At 41.8% G+C, this 23,474-nt stretch overlaps 2 protein-coding genes across 2 annotated transcripts; both read right to left on the bottom strand.

Annotated features, from left to right (window-relative positions):
- Positions 1-5,711: 5,711 nt before the first annotated feature.
- Positions 5,712-6,641, bottom strand: LOC128060174 (olfactory receptor 4B1-like). Its single transcript, XM_052652502.1, has one exon. The coding sequence runs from the start codon at positions 6,639-6,641 to the stop codon at positions 5,712-5,714; it is 930 nt and encodes a 309-aa protein (XP_052508462.1).
- A 14,710-nt stretch (positions 6,642-21,351) lies between these two features.
- LOC128059941 (olfactory receptor 4B1-like) lies at positions 21,352-22,293 on the bottom strand. The gene has a single exon (XM_052652184.1). It carries the CDS (start codon positions 22,204-22,206, stop codon positions 21,352-21,354), a length of 855 nt encoding a protein of 284 aa, XP_052508144.1. The 5' UTR covers positions 22,207-22,293.
- Positions 22,294-23,474: the final 1,181 nt, after the last annotated feature.

Below are 23,474 nucleotides of genomic sequence, written 5' to 3'. Positions count from 1 at the left end.
GAAAGATATCAGCTTATCTTCCCCTATTCTCCTTTATGGTCTCCTAAAAGACTAATATAATACTAGAGCTGTACTGTCTAATATCACATCCACAAGCCACATTTAGCTTTTTCAATTAAACTGTTAAAACTAAATGAAATTTAAAATTCAGTTCTTTGGTCTCACTAAACCACATCTCTACAGCTCGGCAGCCACTACCATGCTGGACCTCACAGATATGGAGCATCAGCTGCGTAACATATATTCTGCGGGACAGCCGTGATATGCAGAATTAGAAGCTCTTTAAGGTCGTGAGGTTGAGTCTACTAGACGGCTGACTCTGCATTTCTAATATTTTTGGAGCTCCCAACAGTGTTGGACTTTTACTTCTGTATTTCTGTAGGTCTCTCTCATTAAGTTGCCATTTTTCTATTACATGCAGTCAAACCCATACCTAAAATATATATAAATAATAAATAGGAAAATAATACAAAATTGTATATGCAGAATAGTTGGCAGCCCTGTACCAATTTGTCCTGAGTGAAATTTTCTATTTATTATCTAAAAAATATACATTTGGGGACTTTTTTTTCTTTCTTGATGTTGCAGCAGAATCAATAACAGAGAATTAACTGCATGGTCTCCAACGCTGAGTGGTATAATTATAGACTGTCACTACTTCTGTGAATTTAGTAAGCATTTTCTAAATGTCGCAACAATAGTCAGCTCTTAACACAATTGAAAAGATGGTGGCCTTTGTCTCCTATGATCTTTCCAGTGAGATCAAAACAAAGGGAGTAACCAGCCCTCAGTAGACTTACCCTCAGTAGGTAAGGTAGTCCCCTAGAAAACTGACAATCCGGTTAGAGGAGACATTATCTGTACATGAGCATCCAGTGACTCAGGATGTACTGATGATGTTCTTTCTGTAGTTCTCAGTGAGGAAACCAAAGGTATACAAGAGTAAGAGGCTTCTTTCACAGCCTACATCCTGAAGGCCTAGTCTGCCACGGTACAATCAAGGCATCAAGAGAAAGGGAGGGTAGCCCCACTGACTTTGGTTCTGAAACAAATGCTTTAAAATATACATTAACAAAATATAAATGCGTTCAGCATAAAAGATAATGAGGCCATGTGGTAGTTAACATTTATTTAACAAATATTTATTGAACATCTACAATGTACAAGGGACCATGCTATATACTCAAAAGTGATTAAACAACAGGGAACATTTAGCCCAAAGAAGCTGCAAAACAAAAGCATTTAACGGCTCTCAAATGCCTAAAACGTTTTTAGGATGAAATCAAAGGCTATTTGAGTAGATTCCCAGGAAAGAAGCCCAATTTGTGAATAGTCATGTAGTCATCAAACAAATAAAATTAATGACAGCACTAATTATAATAACGATTATGATAGCTAATATTTACTGAGTCTATAGTATAAATCTATACCATGTTCTTTTCTAAAACTTTGATGTATACTGGAGACTTCCATGGGGCCCAGTGGTTAAGAATCCACCTGCCAATGCAGGGGACACGGGTTCAATCCCTGGTCCAGGAAGACTCCACATGCCAAGGGGCAACTAAGCCTGTGAGCCACCACTACCGAGCCCACGTGCTGCAGCTACTGCAGCCTGAATGCTCTAGAGCCCGTGGTCTGCAACAAGAGGAGCCCGAGCACCACAACCAGAGCAAGCCCAGGTGCAGCGACAAAGGCACAGCACAGCCAGAAACAAACAGATAAACAGGGACAGAGGGGGTGTGTGATCATGGCTGATTGGCTTTGTTGCACGGCAGAAACCAACACGATACTGCAGAATTTTTTAATTTATTTTTTAATGGGGAAAAATAAATAACTCTTTAATTTAATGTATATTAACTATTCTAATATTCAGAATACTTCTGAAGTTCATATTACTGTTAAGCTTCTTGTATTTATGAAAAACTGGTGGTGAGTGAAGTAGTACTTGGCTCATGAGTTATGAGAGAGGGGCACTTGAAAGAGCCTGATGGGTTTCAGAGCCTGAGCTCTTCCAACTTTAGCAGGAAGAGCTAGGCACCCCGCCATGAGACATGCCCCTTAAAAATTCCTTAATGGATTTAGGGTTTGTTTTCTAGGTGTTAAACATATTCTGTAATTAGTGGTGATGGTTGCAAAATGTACTAAAAATGACTGAATTATACAATTTAAAGTGGTCAAATTGGCAAAATTTATGTTTTGTAAATTTTGTCTCAATAAAATATTGTGTAAATAGTAAATGTAAACAACTGCTACTTAAAACTATTGTTGTTCAGTCGCTAAGTTATGTCTGACTAGTTGCAACTTCAAGAACTGGAGCCTGCCAGGCTCTTCTGTCCATGGGATTTCCCAGGCAAGAATACTGGAGTGGGTTGCCATCCTTCTCCAGGGGATCTTCTTGACCCAGGGATCAAACCTGAATCTCTTAGGTCTCATGCATTGGCAGGCATATTCTTTACCACTGAGCCACTGGAGAAGCCCTCCCTAAACTATTAAATAAAGAAAACTCTAAAAGAAAAAAAAAATGCAAACTATGATCTAGAAGCGATTGCTCATGGGCCTAAATGTCGCTTGTTTGTTTATTTTTCAATAAGCACTGACAAAGCACCAGCTAACACATGATACTTAGAGTTTCAAAGAAGTGAGGTGAATAGCCCTGTCCCTGAGAACTTAGTCTACTCAGAGAGAAAAAAAACATATAAAATAATACCTCCAAAGTGATAAGGACACATAAAATTATGTAAAAATAACCATGGCTAGAAGGCAAAGTTCAACCCAAGAAAGAGCAAGGTGGGAGAAGAACTTATAAGGAAAGTGATTTTAACTGGGGTCTTGAAGGATATGTAGTAGTTTGTCACGTGGAAAAGTGTGGTAAAGTCATTCCAGAAAAAAGTGGTTTTTCCTCAGGGATAATGAATGGTCATCCATGGCAATGATTAGTGAGGATGATAAGCAAGTGGGGAAGATTTCCTGGTACCTTTAAAATCACTATTCATCTGCATGCTTAACCGGCTTCTGAGGAGAAAGGAAAAACCTTTAAGGCCTATGACATGATATGATGCTCCATCCCTCTGCAAGGAAGCTGCCTGCATTACTTCCCCTGATCCACAAGGGCAGTTGGAAGGATGGAGGGCAAGTGCAAGAAAATCCATATTATTCCAAAGCCAGTAGAAACAAATTTTATTACATTCTCTCTATATTCACAGTGATAAGAGTCGGCTCAGTTAAAGGAGTGTCTGAGAGATGAACCAATAATGCAAACACAAACTCTCTCATCCTGCTCCACCAAGAAATACTAATAGGCTTGACAAGAAATGGACTTGGCTGATCAGTTGGAATGAAGGACAGAATGTGGAGCAGAAACATACTTGGACATTATTTTCCTCTCCTTCATTCTCCAACTTAGCCCCATGAAGTTGTGTGTTTTTTTTTTCTTTCTATTACATTTCTTTTTTTTTTTTAATTTTAAAATCTTTAATTCTTACATGCGTTCCCAAACATGAACCCCCCTCCCACCTCCCTCCCCATAACATCTCTGTGGGTCATCCCCATGCACCAGCCCCAAGCATGCTGTATCCTGCGTCAGACATAGACTGGCGATTCAATTCTTACATGATAGTATACATGTTAGAATGCCATTCTCCCAAATCGTCCCACCCTCTACCTCTCCCTCTGAGTCCAAAAGTCCGTTATACACATCTGTGTCTTTTTTGCTGTCTTGCATACAGGGTCGTCATTGCCATCTTTCTAAATTCCATATATATGTGTTAGTATACTGTATTGGTGTTTTTCTTTCTGGCTTACTTCACTCTGTATAATCGGCTCCAGTTTCATCCATCTCATCAGAACTGATTCAAATGAATTCTTTTTAACGGCTGAGTAATACTCCATTGTGTATATGTACCACAGCTTTCTTATCCATTCGTCTGCTGATGGACATCTAGGTTGTTTCCATGTCCTGGCTATTATAAACAGTGCTGCGATGAACATTGGGGTACATGTGTCTCTTTCAATTCTGGTTTCCTCGGTGTGTATGCCCAGCAGTGGGATTGCTGGGTCATATGGTAGTTCTATTTGCAATTTTTTAAGGAATCTCCACATTGTTCTCCATAGTGGCTGTACTAGTTTGCATTCCCATCAACAGTGTAGGAGGATTCCCTTTTCTCCACACCCTCTCCAGCATTTATTGCTTGCAGATTTTTGGATCGCAGCCATTCTGACTGGTGTGAAGTGGTACCTCATTGTGGTTTTGATTTGCATTTCTCTGATAATGAGTGATGTTGAGCATCTTCTCATGTGTTTGTTAGCCATCCATATGTCTTCTTTGGAGAAATGTCTATTTAGTTCTTTGGCCCATTTTTTGATTGGGTCATTTATTTTTCTGGAATTGAGCTGCATAAGTTGCTTGTATATTTTTGAGATTAGTTGTTTGTCAGTTGCTTCATTTGCTATTATTTTCTCCCATTCAGAAGGCTGCCTTTTCACCTTGCTTATATTTTCCTTTGTTGTGCAGAAGCTTTATATTCTGTTTTGATTTAAATCTGTATAAAGCTAAAAGTGATCTTTTTTGTTAAAACGTGTGTCTTGATCTTTCCCTACTGGCAGCCAGGATCTATTGCCATGTTTGATCATCTTTAAAATTTCGGATGCAAGACATTATGAGAAGAGATTTAAGGACTATCTTTTGTGTCAACATATCACAAGAACTGAAACTGCTCCAGGGTCTTTTCTATTACTTGTGCTCAAAAGTCGATGGTACAAGATGCTAAAACAAGCAGAGGAATAGAAAAATCCCTGGGTGCAATGTTCAAAGACACAATTGTCCACACTGGAAGAGTAGATCAGATTGGTACCCTCCTCCCCAAATATCCCATGATAATTCCTCTGTTTGGTTTCCTTTCTAATGAAATATGGGTTGTTATCATTACGGAGGTAAACAAAGAGAGAAGCATGAAGAAGAAATGAAGAAAACAATGAAAGAAGGAAGGTAGAAGGTAATATAGGAAGGGAGTGACAGAATCACTTTAACATACAGAATATTTGTCCAAGAGTTCTCCTTTGCATTCGTACTTAATTTGAGTTTCAGTGTTAACCAGTCCCATGAAACTGCTGAATATCACGGAGCCAATTAAGTTCTCTAAGATCTTTTGAACTGTGGTTGGAGAAGACTCTTGAGAGTCCCTTGGACTGCAAGGAGATCCAACCAGTCCATTCTAAAGGAGATCAGTCCTGGGTGTTCTTTGGAAGGACTGATGCTAAAGCTGAAATTCTAGTACTTTGGCCACCTCATGCAAAGAGTTGACTCATTGGAAAAGACTCTGATGCTGCGAGGGATTGGGGACAGGAGGAGAAGGGGACGACAGAGGATGAGATGGCTGGATGGCATCACCGACTCAATGGATGTGAGTTTCAGTGAACTCTGGGAGTTGGTGATGGACAGGGAGGCCTGGCGTGCTGCAATTCTTGGAGTCGCAAAGAGTCAGACACGACTGAGCAACTGAACTGAACTTAACTGAAGATCTACAAGACTATCTGACCTCAGTCCTTGGAACGTGACACTAGGGTACTACAAAGACTTTGGTTTCTAAGGAGAGTCACAGTACAGTAACGCTAAGTCCTTGCATTTGTTTCTGCCATTCCTGTGTGTCCTATGAAAATTAAAATCCATTTCAAGGTAATAATCAGGCACACTTTTATAAATCACTTTCCCATTTTCACTCCATCCCTGAGTTCTTCTTTTTGCCCCACAGCCCCCTCAAGGCAACTTTCACCTCTGCATTTCTGAGTGTGTAGATGATGGGGTTCAGCATGGGGGTGACCACCGTGTAGAACACGGCCACCAGCTTGTCCTCAGTGAAGGTGGAGGGGGGCCGCATGTAGAGGAAGATGGCAGGTCCAAAGAACAAGACGACCACCATGATGTGAGACGCACAGGTGGAGAGGGCTTTGCGTCTCCCCTCCGCAGAATGGTTCCTCAGGTTGACCAGGATGACAACGTAGGAGGACACCAAGAGGAGGAAGGAGAAGACAGAGATTAATCCACTGTTGGCCAACACAATGACCCCTTCCACAGAGGTGTCAGTGCAGGCAAGCTTGAACAAGGGATGGAGGTCACAGAAGTAGTGGTCAATCACATTGGGACCGCAGAAGGGCAATTGGATGGTGATGAGAATTTGAATTATGGAGTGAAAAAAGCCTCCAAGCCAGGAACTAGCCACCAGCACATGACACAGTCGATGGCTCATAATATTCATATAATGAAGAGGTTTGCAGATGGCTACATAGCGGTCATAAGCCATCACCACAAGCAAAAAGATCTCAGTGACCCCCAAAAAGTGGGAGAAGAATATCTGAGCCAGACAACCTTTCAGAGAGATGGTCTTAATCTTGACAAGTAAGTCTGTGATGAATTTAGGGACAATAGTAGAGGAGTAACTGATCTCCACCAGCGACAGGTGACTAAGGAAGAAGTACATGGGGGAACGCAGGCTCTTACTGACTCTAACCGTCAGAACAATGAGGCCATTGCCCACCACCGTGGCCAAGTACACGGGCAGAAACACCACAAAGCACGCTCTCTGCACCTCTGGATCCTGGAAAAGACCGCTGATAATTAACTCAGTCACATTATCAGTCCTCGCCATAGAATCCATTCCTGCAATAAAACAAACACTGATTGTAAGTAATTTGCCTCACCTATGGCAAGTTAGCATAAACCACTTTACAATACAAACTTATTATGAACTCACTCATTCAGTCAATTATGTATTCATTCCATTTTAAATATGGTCAATCTAATAACACTTTATATAAACAAAATGTACGCTCATAGAAATGGTTATTTACCCAGGATCACACAGAAAGCTACCCTGGTGACTCAGACAGTAAAGAATCCATCTGCAATGAGGGAGACCTGGGCTCAATCCCCAGGTTGGGAAGATTTCCCTGGAGGAGGGCATGGCAACCCACTCCAGAATTCTTGCCTGGAGAATCCCACGGACAGAGGAGCCTGGCAGGCTACAGTCCATGGGGTTGCAGAGTCAGACATGACTGAAGTGACTAAGCACACAGAAAGTAGTGAATTCTGGAACTCAGGATCAGACTTTCTGAAAGGAGTCAAGGGTTCTTTCTAACTTACCTTAAGATATTCTGAATTTTGGCAGCCAGTCCGTTTCAGCACCTACGTTTTAACCATGTTCACTGCATTTTCATCACTCTGTCTTATTGGGGAATCCCCAAGATGAACTACTATCCTGAATCCTTCTTTCCTTCATCTCTGTGGCAGGGAATCGTCTTCCCAATGATAATCCTTCCCTTTCCAAAACATCCTCAGTATTGGTCTCTTCCCTCTGCCAGTCTTCACCCTACTCAGGTCAGAGTCCTTCACCAGACTTGCAGCTTCAATACCTGTGCTTATATGACCAATGTTCCAACACTCTAGAGAGAATTCCACCTACTAGTTGGTCTCCATCATTTCACTATTACTTTCTTACCTCTTGCCCCACTGTTCAAACTACTGACAGATCCTGAAATCAAAGCGCTCATCCTTTGAGAGTGCTGTTGTGGCTGACCAGGCTTCCTTGTCCTGGTTCCAGGTTGGTGGGTGCATGCTAAGTCATTTCAGTCATGGCCATCTCTTGGCAATCCCACAGACTGTAGCCTATCAGGCTTTTCTGTCCATGGAATTCTCCAGGCAAGAATACTGGAGTGGGTTGCCATGCCCTCCTCCAGGGGAGCTTCCCAACCCAGGAATCAAATCCACATTTCTTCTATCTCCCTGTAGTGGCAAGGAGATTCTTTACCACTAGTGCACCTGGGGCTTTCCTGGCGGCTCGGACAGTAAAGAATCCACCTGCAGTACAGGAGACCCAACATTGATCCCTGGATGGGGAAGATCTCCTGGAGGAGGAAATGGCAACCCACTCCAGAATTCTTGCCTGGAGAATCCCACGGACAGAGGAGCCTGGGGTGCTATAGGCCATGGGGTCGCAAAGACTTGGACAGGCTGGTAGCCAGCAGCAAAGTATATGATAACTAAAGTGAAGATTGCTCCATGAGTTACTCCTCTGGAGAAGATACTTACTGACACCTTTTACACATCTCTGACTAGACTAAAGAAATACAGATTATGATACACCCCTCACGCTAACAATGTCATAATCAGGACACCACGGAGGATAACCACTCCTTGCCCCATCCTCCCACAGGGGAGGTGGAGTGAATTGGGAAGGAGAAATTAGAAAGGCAATGATGGGCCCTTCCTCTCTCTTTCTGCAAGATGCTGTAGAGAGCACAGTACCTATACCGCCCTGGGGCAACCTCTGTCTCTATGGGGTAGAAACAGGTTACTGTATTGGCTCACTCATGTCCTACTCTTTGCAACTCCATGGGCTGTAGCCCACCAGGCTCCTCTGTTCATGGGATTCTCCAGGCAAGAATACTCAAATGGGTTGTCATTTCCTACTCCAGGGGATCTTCCCAACCCAGGGATCAAACCTGTGTCTCTTGCATCTCCTGCATTGGCAGATTCTTTAGCCACCTGGGAATTCCAGGCTACTCTGTAGGGTAGATCAAAGGCTGCCATCGCTGGGTATGGACTTTTACCTATATCTAGAGCTCAGTTTAAGAAAGGTCACCTTAAGAAAGGCCAAATCTTAAACCTCAGTCTCTGTCATCACCTTTTCTAATAGCAACGGTAACATTTTCCCCAAATTCCTTCTTTCTTTGCCTTGTTTCTGAGTTAGTTCAACCTTCATAGAGGGAAAAGATAGATCAAGTTTTGTCAAAGTTCCAAATGATATCTGACAATCACTTTATAAGAGAAAAAAAAAACTGCTACAATCTAAATATATGTCAAAGCCACAGTAGAACTTACTGTCTATCCAAACAGGAGCTACAGCTATCAGATTTCTTGGAAAGAATTACTGCTATGAGACAAAAGAAGGGGAATGGCCATTTGCAGAAGAAAAAAGGATCAGCCATCCATGGAAAGAGAAACTGTCTACCCAAGAAATAAAGGTTTCCAGGATGATAGTTGTGGCAGAGAAATTACAATGATACTCATGTCAAACACAAGCAATATTAATGAATTCATCATAATGGGGTCCTTTTTCAGTAAGAACAGTGATGTGAACACAAAGAACTCAGAATATTAAGAATATCTGCCGTCATCTCAGGACTTTGGAAAACCAAGTAGCTGAAGTGTTACAAAATAAGATTGTGAAACTCCTCAAGAAGCTCCTATTAACACATTCTCATTCAAGAGCTCAAGAAAGGATTCGAACAGAGATTAGAGTTGAAGTTGAGGACACTAAGCTATAGAATAACAGTGTGACCCAAAAGATACTTCAATGCCAGCATCAGCCTCCAAGATGCCCTGCCTTTTCACTGTGATGTCCTATGTGATCCATGCCTCCCTTTCATTCCTGTGCCCAGTCAGTCACCACATCCCATTAATTTTACCTTTAAACCACCTCTCCTGTGCACTTTCTCTCCAAGTTTGCTCCCACCTTGGAGAAGACACAGACAAAGAGACGGGCCTGTGTCTATGAAGATGGGTCCCATCACCTTCGTACTCGCTGTCAGCTGATGCTTAAGCCACCAAAGCCTCTTAGTCTCTACAACTTCCCACCCCATCCATCCTGCACACTGCAACCAGAAGATTGTTTCCTAGACCCTTCCTACCTTGGATCCTCCTCTGCTTGGGAATAAAACCAGTGAAAGCCTGAGTGCCTGGACTTACTTGTAAAGATTTTCACAGATGGAGTCATCTCAAAGGTCACCACTTTACCCACTAAACTTCAACTCACCTCTGCTAACTCAGGGTCACCTCTCTCTCCCACAAGCCCACTCTGCTCACTCCCACCACAGAGATCCCTTCACCAGAAATACCCTCTCTGTGTCCGTCCCAAACTTAACCACCTTCCAGCCCCAAGTCCTGTCCTGTGTGTTCAATGAATCTTGCAATTAACACTCCAACTTATATGTATCTCCTCTGAGCACTGCAAATCCTTTGACAATTATCCTTAGACGTAAATCTGATCATGTTCCTTCTCTACCTAGAATCTGGCATCACCTCTCCATTGCCCAGAGAAGGAAATGACAACTCGCTCCAATATTCTTGACTGGGAAATTCCATGGACAGAGGAGCCTGGAGGGCTACAGTCCATGGGGTTGCAAAGAGTCAGACATGACTGAGCATGCACGCATGCCCCATTGCCCACGGCATAAACTGTAACACTCTTAGCATGGATTCCAGGTCCGTCTTGAATTGGCTACTACTTATTTTCACAACCTTATTTTCATCCCCCAAATGAACCTCATACAGCTATTTGCTAACCCAAAGTGTCCTTTCTTCTTCTCTGTGTTTACCAATCCTTCTTCCTAGGTTTCTGGAAAACCTCGTTTCTATAGGAGAGAAACACAATAATAAATTCTCTTCTTTGTGATATAGTATATTTACATACCTCTTTTATAGCAATTAAAATATATTTTGTAATTGTAGCCTCTATGACTATATCTTCTACTAAGAAATACACTCTTTGTATTCAAAATTATCTGTTTAAAATTTTTCCTAAAGCTTTATTATTATTAATTACATTCTGGTTGATAATAATAGTTAGCATTTCAACAGTACTATGTACCAAACACTTTATAGGTGTTCTATACGCATTATTTCAATCAATTCTCAGAACATACCGGTGACACAGGTATCATTATTATCATTCTTTTTTTACATATGAGGCAAAGGGAATACAGGTAAGTGAATTAACCAGTCTAAGATTACACAGCAGTGAAGCCAGGATTTCAACCCAACTAGTCTGACCACTGGACAAGGAAATGGCAACCCACTCCAGTATTCTTGCCTGAAAAATCCCATGTTCAGAGGAGCCTGGTGGGCTACAGTCAGTAGAACTGCAAAGATTCAGACATGACTGAGCAGCTAAACCACCGCCAACAGAACCTGAGCACAGACTCTATACTCTAACCAACACCCTTACAATCTCTGGATACATGACACATAAATCAAAAGTTAAATTTAAATATTCTAGGACCAATCTGAGAGATCACTCAGAACTGTTTAGAGTCCAATATTTCCAGTCTTTGTTGCTCAGAGAAGGAAGACCTGATAGTTCCTTTTTGGAAAACCACCATTTCCTATCCTGTAGTCTAGGCCTTTTCTGTAGTTTTTCCTCTCTTTGCCACCCTCTCCCATCCATTTCCACCTTCTTTCTGCAAATTAAAGATTAGGCTCTTCTCCAGCAACAAATCACCAATATACCTGTGAGCTTTTAGAAAGCAAAGTCAATGATGTCTAAGATGAACCATCAAAAAGAGAGGAAAATTCAGGGGCTCTGGATCCAGGTTGATAATTGTGTTATAATATATAGGAAATGGACAAATGCCACAGAAACCATCAGACTCAAAGATTTTTAAGATCCTGCTTTTTGTAAAGAAAAAGTACCCAATCACTGAAAGTCCAAGAGTTCTGAATAAATGGTTAGATCTTTGGACTATTTTAAATAATTTAAGCCATGCACAATAATCAAGAGGAAATCTTCCCAGTGGAATTTCCTTTCTCCTGGGTGAAACTTTGTCAAGTAAACTATGACTGAGGAAGGGTTTGGAATCTGTTTCACTTAGTTTGATGATGTTTCTATAAAATTTCTGTACCCAATAATATGGTATTAAGAGAAGAAACTTGTACACAAATTACTGATTCACTTCATTGTTCAGTAGAAACCAGCATAACATTGCAAAGCTTTTTCAAAGCCAATAAAACTTTTTATTGTAAAGCCAATAAAACATTTTTTAAAAGGGAACTTGATGGTAAGTCATAAAAGCAACGTTTTTCCAGACTGGACTTCTGAGAATGAAAAAGAGAATAAATAGAGAAGAAAGAGGACTGGACACGGAGCCAAGACACCTGGGCACTAGCTCCAGTTCAGGAATTCAGCTCAGTTCAGGTCAGTCACTCAGTCGTGTCCAACTCTTTGCGACCCCATGAATCGCAGCCCTCCAGGCCTCCCTGTCCATCACCACCTCCCAGAGTTCACTCAACCTCATGTCCATCAAGTCGGTGATGCCATCCAGCCATCTCATCCTCTGTTGTCCCCTTTTCCTCCTGCCCCCAATCCCTCCTAGCATCAGTCTTTTCTAATGAGTCAACCCTTCACATGAGGTGACCAAAGTACTGGAGTTTCAGCTTTAGCATCATTCCTTCCAAAGAACACCCAGGGCTGATCTCCTTTAGAATGGACTGGTCCTTGCAGTCCACGGGTCTCTCAAGAGTCTTCTCCAACACCGCAGTTCAAAAGCATCAATTCTTCAGCACTCAGCTTTCTTCACAGTCCAACTCTCTCATCCATACATGACCACTGGAAAAACCATAGCCTTGACTAAACAGACCTTTGTTGGCAAAGTAATGTCTCTGCTTTTCAATATGCTATCTAGGTTGGTCATAACTTTCCTTCCAAGGAGTAAGCGTCTTTTAATTTCATGGCTGCAGTCACCATCTGCAGTGATTTTGGAGCCCCCCAAAATAAAGTCTGACACTGTTTCCACTGTTTCCCCATCTATTTCCCATGAAGTGATGGAACCAGATGCCATGATCTTCGTTTTCTGAATGTTGAGCTTTAAGCCAACTTTTTCACTCTCCTCTTTCACTTTCATCAGGAGGCTTTTTAGTTCAGGAATTAACTACCTAAATTAAGCCATGTCATCTCACCCCTCCACTTCTCACTCTCCCCTGTTTCTACTTCTATATAAATTGACAAAATTGGGCTAGACAATCTCCACTGTACCTCCCAATGCTAACATTCATGGATTCAGGCCTAAGTCTCTCAGTCTCTTTGTGCTAAGCCTCTCCATCGATTAAATAGCACTAATAATAATGTAATATAGTGAAAATTTCCTCAGAAAAAATGCATTATACATTCATCCATCCATTTGTTTAACATATAGCATCTAGTCTTATTATGTGCTAAGCACTCTTCTAGGTGCTGGAAATTTGCTAGTAACAAAGCAAAGTCTCTAGGTTCATTGAGGTTTTGTTATTCAATCGCTAAATGATGTCCAACTCTGAGATCCCATGGATTGTACACCAGGCTCCTCTGTCCATGGGATTTTCCAGTCAAGAATACTGGAGTGGGTTGCCATTTCCTACTCCAGAGGATCTCCCTGACCCAGGGACTGAATCTGCGTCTCTTGCATTGGCAGGCAGATTCTTTACCACTGAGACACCAGGAAAGCCCCCTTCATTGAGATTATATCTTTCACATATGTATCAGGGCATAATGAAAACAGAGACAGATGATAAATAAATAAAACTTGATATGAAAATTAGATAGCAGTAGTCCTATCAAAACCATCCCCTAGAAAAAGAAATCCAAAAAGACAGAATGGTTGTCTGAGGAGGCCTTACAAATAGCTGAGAAAAGAAGAGAAGTGAAAGGTAAGGAGGGAAAAAAAAGATACCTATCTGAATGCAGAGTTCCAAAGGATAGCAAGGAGAGATAAGAAAGCCTTCTTCAGTGACCAATACAAAGAAATAGAGGAAAACAATAGAATGGGAAAGACTAGAGATCTCTTCAAGAAAATTAGAGATACCAAGGGAACATTTCATGCAAAGATGGGTACAAAAAAAGCAGAATATTATGGACCTACCAGAAGCAGAAGATATTAAGAAGTGGTGGCAAGAATACACAGAATAACTATACAAAAAAGATCTTAATGACTCAGATAACCACGATGGTGTGATTACTCACCTAGAGCCAGACATCCTGAAGTGCAAAGTCAAGTGGGCCTTAGGAAGCATCACTAACATCACAAAGCTACTGGAGGTGATGGAATTCTAGCAGAGCTACTTCAAGTCCTAAAAGATTATGCTGTGAAAGTGCTGCACTCAATACGCCAACAAATTTGGAAAACTCAGCAGTGGACACAGGACTGGAAAAGGTCAGTTTTCATTCAAATCCCAAAGAAAGGCGATGACAAAGAATGTTCAAACTACCACACAGTTGCACTCATTTCATATGCTAGCAAAGTAATGCTTAAAATTCTCCAAGCTAGGCTTCAATAGTACATGAACTGAGAACTTCCAGATGTTTGAGTTGGATTTAGAAAAGGCAGAATAACCAGATATCAAACTATCAAAATCCATTGGATTGTAGAAAAAGCAAGGGAATTCCAGAAAAACATCTACTTCTGCTTCATTGACTACACTAAAGCCTTTGACTGTGTGGATCACAACAATCTGTGGAAAATTCTTAAAGAGATGGGAATACCAGGTCATCTCACCTGCCTCCTGCAAAACCTATATGCAGGTGAGGAAACAACAGTTAGAATCGGACATGGAACAACAGACTGGTTCCAAATTGGGAAAGGAGTATGTCAAGGCTGTATATTGTCACCCTGCTTATTAAACTTATATGCAGAGCACATCATGCAAAATGCTGGACTGGATGAAGCATAAGCTGGAATCAAGATTTCTGGGAGAAATATCAATAACCTCAGATATGCAGAAGACACCACCTTTATGGGAGAAAGTATAGAGGAACCTAACAGCCTCTTCATGAAGGTGAAAGAGGAGAGTGAAAAAGCTGGCTTAAAATTCAACATTCAAAAAACTAAGATCATGGCATCTGGTCCCATCACTTCATGGCAAATAGATGGGGAAACAATGGAAACAGTGACAGACTTCATTATATTTTGGGGCTCCAAAATCACTGTGGTCTGTGATTGCAGCCATGAAATTAAAAGACACGTGTTCCTTCTTAGAGGCAGAAAAGCTATAACAAACCTAGACAGCATATTAAAAAGCAGAGACATTATTTTGCCAACAAAGATCCATTTAGCTAAAGCTATGATTTTTCCAGTAGTTATGTATGGATGTAAGAGTTGAACCATAAAGAAGGCTGACCACCAAAGATTTGATGCTTTTGAACTGTGGTGTTGGAAAAGACTTCTGAGAGTCCCTTGGACTGCAAAGAGATCCAACCAGTCCATCCTAAAGGAAACCAATCCTGAATATTCATTGGAAGGACTGATGCTAAAACTGAAGCACCAGTACTTTGACTACGTGATGCGAAGAACCAACCCATTGGAAAAGATCCTGATGCTGGGAAGATCAAAGGCAGGAGGAGAAGACAGAGAATGAGGCGGTTGGATGGCATCACCAGCCCAATGGACATGAGTTTGAGCAAGCTCCAGGAGATGGTGAAGGACAGGGCACCCTGGAGCATTGCAGTCCATGGGGTCGCAAAGAGTCAGACACGACTGAGTTACTGAACAGCAACAACGAAGTCCTATCGAGAAAAATAAAACAGGGTAAGGATGATAGGAAAGCTGGTGGTTATTATTGTATTACTATAGCTAGGAAGGAAAGGGCATCTCTTGCCAAGACCTCTGTCTGCTTGAGAAGAAGAGTGGGAAATATAGGAGTGGGAAACCAAGGAAACCTGTTAGGAAAACATCACAGTAACCTGGCCAAAGATGCTTGTGTTTCGGGCCAGGACAGTAGCACAAAGGTTTTAGGAAGTTTTTGGATTCTGCACAGATTTTGAAGGTACACCTCATAAGATCTGCTGATTTTTTTGATTTAGGAAAGCAAAGAAGTAGAGCAATCTCAGACACCTCTAAGGGTTTAGACTGGAACAAGCAGAGTGAAATAAGTCAGACAGAAAATGATAAATACCACTTGCTCTGACATATATGTGGAATCTCAAACAAAACAAACTAAACCGAGCTCACGGATATAGAGAACAGATTGGCAGTTGCCTGAGGCTGGGGTGAGGAGGAGGCAAAAATGGATGGAGGGGGTCAAAAGGTACAAACGCCCAGGAGTCACCACACACCTATCAGGGTAGTGGGCCCAGGAGCAATTTTGCCCTGACTCAGAAAAATAGGTACAAGTTTGCAGCAAAGTAAGTACTGAAGTGTATAGACTTGCGTATCCAACGTGGTAGTCACCAGCCATGTGTAGCTATTTAAACGCTAGTTCACTACAATTAAATAAAATTTAAAATTCAATTCTCCCATCATTAAAGTCATATTTAAGATGCTGACTAGCCACGTGGCTAGGCGCTACCATGCATTAGCGCAGGTTTAGAACGTTTCCATCATCACTGAGCCTTCTCATAGAACACGGATCTAGACCACAGCTGCTTCAGAAAAAAAAAAAAAAAATTCCAAGAACATAAGCTCCATGATGCAGGCAAGACCTCCTCCCTCCTGTGTATCGTTATCCACCTCCTGCACTTAGACCAATGTCTGGCACATAGTACACGGTCTTTAAGTCTTGTTGAATAAATTCTTAAATGAATCTAAATGCCCTGAAACAAGTGGCTATTAAGTAAATTGTGCTACAATTAGACTTTGTGATATTACCCACCCGTCATAAATAGTTTTTATGAAAAAATTTTAATTGCTTGGAAAATTGATGTGTAACTGAATGCATGAGAATATGGGCTAACTTGTATCCATTCTCTTCTTCCTCTTTGAAACTAGACCAGAATGCTAATTTTAGCTAAAAGCAGTTCCACACAGAATAAAAGGTTATAGTTTCCAGGCTCCCTGGCAATTAAGGGTCAGCATGTGATTAATGTCAGTGGAATAAGATGAAAGCAAAATTTCTGTGTGGGACTTTGGGAAAGTCTCCCAAAAGAGAAAACGATCTTTTAATTTTGTGGCTGCAGTCACCATCCACAATGATTCTGGAGCCCAAGAAAATAAAATCTGTCACTGCCAGGGTCAGGCTGTAGCCAGGGAACTAGCCCCTGCATGCCACAGTAAAGACCTGGTGCAGCCAAATAAGTAAGTAAAAATACCTTTTAAAAGCAAGAAATTGCTATCATATTAGACAGGAGCAACTGAAGGCATCACCAGCACAGCATGAGTTCTACGGAACAGCACATGTATGGAGTCTCAGCAGTCCCTTGAGGTCACAGGCTGAAGCTACCTGCTGAAGTAATACATTTGGAATAGATAAATAGTCTCAATTTCTGATAATATTGTTGGACAGCCACAATCAAGCTGGATTTTCTCCCTCTGTACTTCTGTAGCTGTATCTCATAAGTTGCCGTTACTTTCTATTATTATATAGTCAAACCTATACCAAAAACAACACAAATAATAAATGGGGGAAATGTAGTACTTGCAAAGTGGTTTGCAGCATGCTATCAAATTTTCTTTAGTAAATTTTTTTTATATTTATTGTCTTTAAAATACTTTTTAATGCTGAGACAGCATCAACAATTGAGAACTAATTATATGATCACTGACACTAAGTGGTACAATTAGACTGCTGCTTCTGTGAACTGAGTAGGCATCTGTAAAACTTTACAACGCTCTCCATCTCTTCAAACAGTGAAAACAATGCTCTCCTTTGCTTCTTGTGCTTTTCCAGTGAGACCAGAACAAAGCGAGTAATTAATTCTCAATGGACCCACCAAGACTCAACCCTCAATAGGTGAGGTAGTCTCTGAGAATCATGGCAACACGAGTGGAGTAGACGCTATCTGCCCATGCGGTATCCACTGATGATATTTTCTGTAGCTCCCAGTGAGGACACTAAAGCTGCATGTGAGTAAGAAGCTCCGGTCGCAGCCTGCACCCTACATTCCTAGCCAGGCAGCAAGGGAAAGGGGGCTTCTCTAGGTTTAGCTCTGGATCAGATGCTTTCATATATACATTAAATGAAGTGCACCAGCATAAAAGATGAACGGGGAAGCCGTGCTACAGTCAACATCCACCACTTAGCAAATATTTATTGAGCATCTGCCATGTGCAGTTACTGTGCTGGGCGCCCAAAGCAATTAAGCAACAGAGGATGCTTACCCCAGAGAAGCTGCAACGCAAGAATTAGAATAAAGGACAGAGTATGGAGTAGAAACATATGTGGACACTACTCGCCTCTCGTTTATTCTTCAAGTTAGAATTAATAAGAAATTTCTACATTCTATATTTATTTACTGTGGATAAAGCTTTGTTGAAATGTTTGACTTGACCTTTCTCTATTGACAGCTAGAATCTATGACATTTTGATTTTTTTTTTAATTTATTGATGGTAAACACAGTGAGAGCAGATTTAGGACTATCTTTTGTGTCAGCATGTCACAGGAACTGAAATTTCTCCAGGGACTTTTCTGATACTTGCGCTCAAATGATCTATGGTTCAGTTCAGTTCAGTCGCTCAGTCGTGTCCGACTCTTTGAGACCCCATGAATCACAGCACACCAGGCCTCCCTCTGTCCATCACCAACTCCCAGAGTTCACTCAAACTCATGTCCATCGAGTCGGTGATGCCATCCAGCCATCTCATCCTCTGTTGTCCCCTTCTCCTCCTGCCCCCAATCCCTCCCACCATCAGGGTATTTTCCAATGAGTCAGCTCTTTGCATGAGGTGGCCAAAGTATCGGAGTCTCAGCTTTAGCATCAGTCCTTCCAATGAACATTCAGGACTGATCTCCTTTAGGATGGACTGGTTGGATCTCCTTGCAGTCCAAGGGACTCTCAAGAGTCTTCTCCAACACCACAGTTCAAAAGCATCGATTATTCGGTGCTCAGCTTTCTTTCTTTTTTTTTTGTTTATTTTTATTTATTTTTTTTTTAATTTTACTTTACAATACTATATTGGTTTTGCCATACATTGACATGAATCCACCACGGGTATACATGAGTTCCCAATCCTGAACCCGCCTCCCACCTATCTCCCCAAATCATCTCTCTGGGTCATCCCAGTGCACCATCCGCCAGCATCCTTTATCCTGTATCGAACCTAGACTGGCAAATTGTTTCTTACATGATAGTATACATGTTACAATGCCATTCTCCCAAATCACCCCACCCTCTCCCTCTCCCTCAGAGTCCGAAAGTCTGTTCTATATGTCTGTGTCTCTTTTGCTGTCTCGCATACAGGGTTATCATTACCATCTTTCTAAATTCCATATATATGTGTTAGTATACTGTATTGGTGTTTTTCTTTCTGGCTTACTTCACTCTGTATAATCAGCTCCAGTTTCATCCACCTCATTAGAACTGATTCAAATGTATTCTTTTTAATGGCTGAGTAATACTCCATTGTGTATATGTACTACAGCTTTCTTATCCGTTCATCTGCCCATGGACATCTAGGTTGCTTCCATGTCTTGGCTATTATAAACAGTGCTGCGATGAACATTGGGGTACATGTGTCTCTTTCAATTCTGGTTTCCTCAGTGTGTATGCCCAGCAGTGGGATTGCTGGGTCATAAGGCAGTTCTATTTCCAGTTTTTTAAGGAATCACCACACTGTTCTCCATAGTGGCTGTACTAGTTTGCATTTCCACCAACAGTGTAAGAGGGTTCCCTTTTCTCCACACCCTCTCCAGCCTTTATTGCTTGTAGACTTTTGGATCGCAGCCATTCTGACTGGTGTAAAATGGTACCTCATTGTGGTCTTGATTTGCATTTCTCTGATAATGAGTGATGTTGAGCATCTTTTCATGTGTTTGTTACCCATCTGTATGTCTTCTTTGGAGAAATATCTATTTAGTTCTTTGGCCCATTTTTTGATTGGGTCATTTATTTTTCTGGAATTGAGCTGCAGGAGTTGCTTGTATATTTTTGAGATTAGTTGTTTGTCAGTTGCTTCATTTGCTATTATTTTCTCCCATTCCGAAGGCTCTCTTTTCACCTTGCTTATAGTTTCCTTTGTTGTGCAGAAGCTTTTAATTTTAATTAGATCCCATTTGTTTATTTTTGCTTTTATTTCCAGTGTTCTGGGAGATGGATCACAGTCCAATTCTCACATCCATACATGACCAAGGAAAAACCATAGCCTTGACTAAATGGACCTTTGTTGGCAAAGTAATATCTCTGCTTTTCAATATGCTATCTAGGTTGGTCATAAGTTTCCTTCCAAGGAGTAAGTGTCTTTTAATTTCATGGCTGCAGTCACCATTTGCAGTGATTTTGGAGCCCAAAAAATAAAGTCTGACACTGTTTCCATTGTTTCCCCATCTATTTCCCATGAAGTGATGGGACCAGGTGCTATGATCTTAGTTTTCTGAATGTTGAGCTTTAAGCCAACTTTTTCACTCTCCTCTTTCACTTTCATCAAGAGGCTTTTGAGTGCCTGTTCACTTTCTGCCATAAGGGTGGTGTCATCTGCATATCTGAGGTTATTGATATTTCTCCCAGCAATCTTGATTCCAGCTTGTGCTGCTTCCAGCCCAGTGTTTCTCATGATGTACTCTGCGTATAAGTTAAATAAGCGGGGTGACAATATACAGCCTTGACGTACTCCTTTCCCAATTTGGAACCAGCCTGTTGTTCCATGTCCAGTTCTAACTCTTGCTTTCTAACCTGCATATAGGTTTCTCAAGAGGCAGGTCAGGTGGTCTGGTAATGATCTATGGTACAAGATGCTAAAACAACCAGAAAAACAGAAAAATCCCTGCATGCAATTTTCAAAGACACTTATCCATGTTGGGCTTCCCAGCTGGCTCAGCAGATAAAGAATCCACCTGCAAATGCGGAAGATGCAGGAGTCAAGGGTTCAATCCCTGGGTTGGGAAGGTCCCGTGGAGGAGGAAATGGCAACCCACTCCAATATTCTTGCCTGGAAAATCCCATGGACAGAAGCCTGGCAGACTACAATCCATGGAGTCACAAGAAGTTGGACATGATTGAGTTACTTAGCAGACATCCATGTCAGAAGAGTAGATCAGATTTTTACTCTCCTCCCCAAATATCCCATGATAATTCTTCTACTTCGTGTCCATATTTAACTAAATGTTGGTTGTCATCACTAGGGAGATTGAACCAAGAGGGGACAATGAAGAAGGAAGGAGGGGAAAAAATGAAGCAAAGAAAGAAGGAGGCAAGGAGTGATGAAGAAGAGAAAGAAGGAAGGTGATCATAGAATAAGTGATTTGTCCCCTAAAACACTTGTTAAAATATTCTCCTTTGCATTTGCACTTAGTTTGAGTCTTAACATTTTCTAATCTCATGATGTTGTTGGATATCATGAAGCCAGTCTGACTTCTGCCCTTTGATCATTACACTGGATTAGTCTGGACTCTTTGCTTACTTGCAACCCCATGGACTATACAGTCCATGGAATTCTCCAGGCCAGAATACTGGAGTGGGTAGCTGTTCCCTTCTCCAGGGGATCTTCCCAACCCAGGGACTGAACCCATGTCTCCCACATTGCAGGGGGATTCTTTACCAGCTGAGCCATCAGGGAAGCTCTTGCTTACTTAGGGAGAATCACAGCAGCAACAACATTAAGTCCTTACATTTGTTTCTGCCATTTGTGTATGTCCCACTATAATCAAAATCCATATCAAGAAAAGATGATCATTGGGCACACTTTTATAAATCACTTTCCCATTTTCGCTCCATCCCTGAGTTCTTTTTGCCCCACAACCTCCTCATGGCAACTTTCACCTCTGCATTTCTGAGTGTGTAGATGATGGGGTTCAGCATGGGGGTGACCACCGTGTAGAACACGGCCACCAGCTTGTCCTCAGTGAAGGTGGAGGGGGGCCGCATGTAGAGGAAGATGGCGGGTCCAAAGAACAAGACGACCACCGTGATGTGAGAGGCACAGGTGGAGAGGGCTTTGCGTCTCCCCTCCGCAGAATGGTTCCTCAAGTTGACCAGGATGACAACGTAGGAGGACACCAAGAGGAGGAAGGAGCACAGAGCAATTAATCCACTGTTGGCCAACACAACGACCCCCTCCACAGAGGTGTCAGTGCAGGCAAGCTGGAATAATGGCTGGAGGTCACAGAAGTAGTGGTCAATCACATTGGGACCGCAGAAGGGTAATTGGATGGTGATGAGAATCTGAATTATGGAGTGAAAAAAGCCCCCAAACCAGGAACCAGCTACTAGTATGTGACACAGTTGACCATTCATAATGCTCATATAATGAAGAGGTTTGCAGATGGCGACATAGCGGTCATAAGCCATCACCACGAGCAAGAGGATCTCAGCAACCCCAAAGAAGTGAAAGAAGAATATCTGAGCCACACAGCCCTCCAGGGAGATGGTCTTAATCTTGCAGAGTAAGTCTGTGATGAATTTAGGGACAACAGTGGAGGAGTAACTGATCTCCACCAGCGACAGGTGACTAAGGAAGAAGTACATGGGGGAACGCAGGCTCTTACTGATGCTGACAGTCAGAACAATGAGGCCATTGCCCGCCACCGTGGCCAAGTACATGGGCAGAAACACCACAAAGCACGCTCTCTGCACCTCTGGATCCTGGAAAAGACCGCTGATAATTAACTCAGTCACATTATTGGTCCTCGCTATGGAATCCACTCGAAGAAGATGGATTTAAGAGAAGAGACCTGTGATAAAACAAACAGTCATAACACCCAGTCCTTCATGCTTACTTAGCACTTGCCTGTTGATGGAACTCTTTCACACATAATATCTGACCGGTTAATTTATTTGATCACTAATATAGTAAATGTTTGTTCAGTAGCCCACTTTATGCAAGACATGATTCAATATACCTCACAAAAACTTTATAATCTCCATATCCTGAGTGAGAAGACTGAGGCTCAGAGAGGTTGAGAATTAACCAAGACTTCTAGCAAGAAATGGATTCAGAACAAGAACCAGATTATTTTATTCTAATATGTTACTTCAAGAAACCACATTGAAAAAAATAATTACTATCTTCAGCATTAATAGCCATCAATGGCACCCCACTCCAGTACTCTTGCCTGGAAAATCCCATGGATGGAGGAGCCTGGTAGGCTGCAGTCCATGGGGTCGCTAAGAGTCGGACACGACTGAGCAACTTCCCTTTCACTTTTCACTTTCATACATTGGAGAAGGAAATGGCAACCCACTCCAGTGTTCTTGCCTGGAGAATCCCAGGGACGGGGGAGCCTGGTGGGCTGCCGTCTATGGAGTCACACAAAGTCGGACACGACTGAAGCGACTTAGCAGCAGTAGCAGCAGCATATGTATATTAATGACTAACAATTATCCCTTTCTCATCATACCTTTGTGTTAGAAATTCTCAAGTGACCTTCTGCTCCTGAATCTCTTGTTTTCTCCTTTTATTCCCCAGAAATGCCAATCCAATTGATAATCCTCCCTTTCTAAAGAATGCCTTTGATATTTTCTTTGTATGAGTTAGACAAGTTTCTGAATTCTTTCGGAGCTATGGTTTCACTCAGTCCCACAACTTCATAAATTTTTACCAACATTTTTTGAAACTCTTGACCCTGGAGACCAAGGTAAAAACTTAGGTGCTGTTGAGAATATAGCTCACTATCAAAGACAGTTTAAATATGACACATGGAGGTTCACCAGTTTGCTATTTTCTGTCCTCCAGTTTCCCTGCCACTGAGAAACATTTTTTGCCAGCAGGAGGTAAGGATTTGTTTTAGTTCAATTCTTTGACCAAATATTTTATTAAGGACCTCCCATGTGCCTCAGAGATCCAGGATGTATGAAAGAAGAAAGGTGGC

This window comes from Budorcas taxicolor, chromosome 15 (genome assembly GCF_023091745.1).
Source record: "Budorcas taxicolor isolate Tak-1 chromosome 15, Takin1.1, whole genome shotgun sequence".
Taxonomy (NCBI): Eukaryota; Metazoa; Chordata; class Mammalia; order Artiodactyla; family Bovidae; genus Budorcas; species Budorcas taxicolor.
Note: the sequence above shows the minus strand (reverse complement) of the source record. Positions and strands in the feature narration are given on the sequence as shown.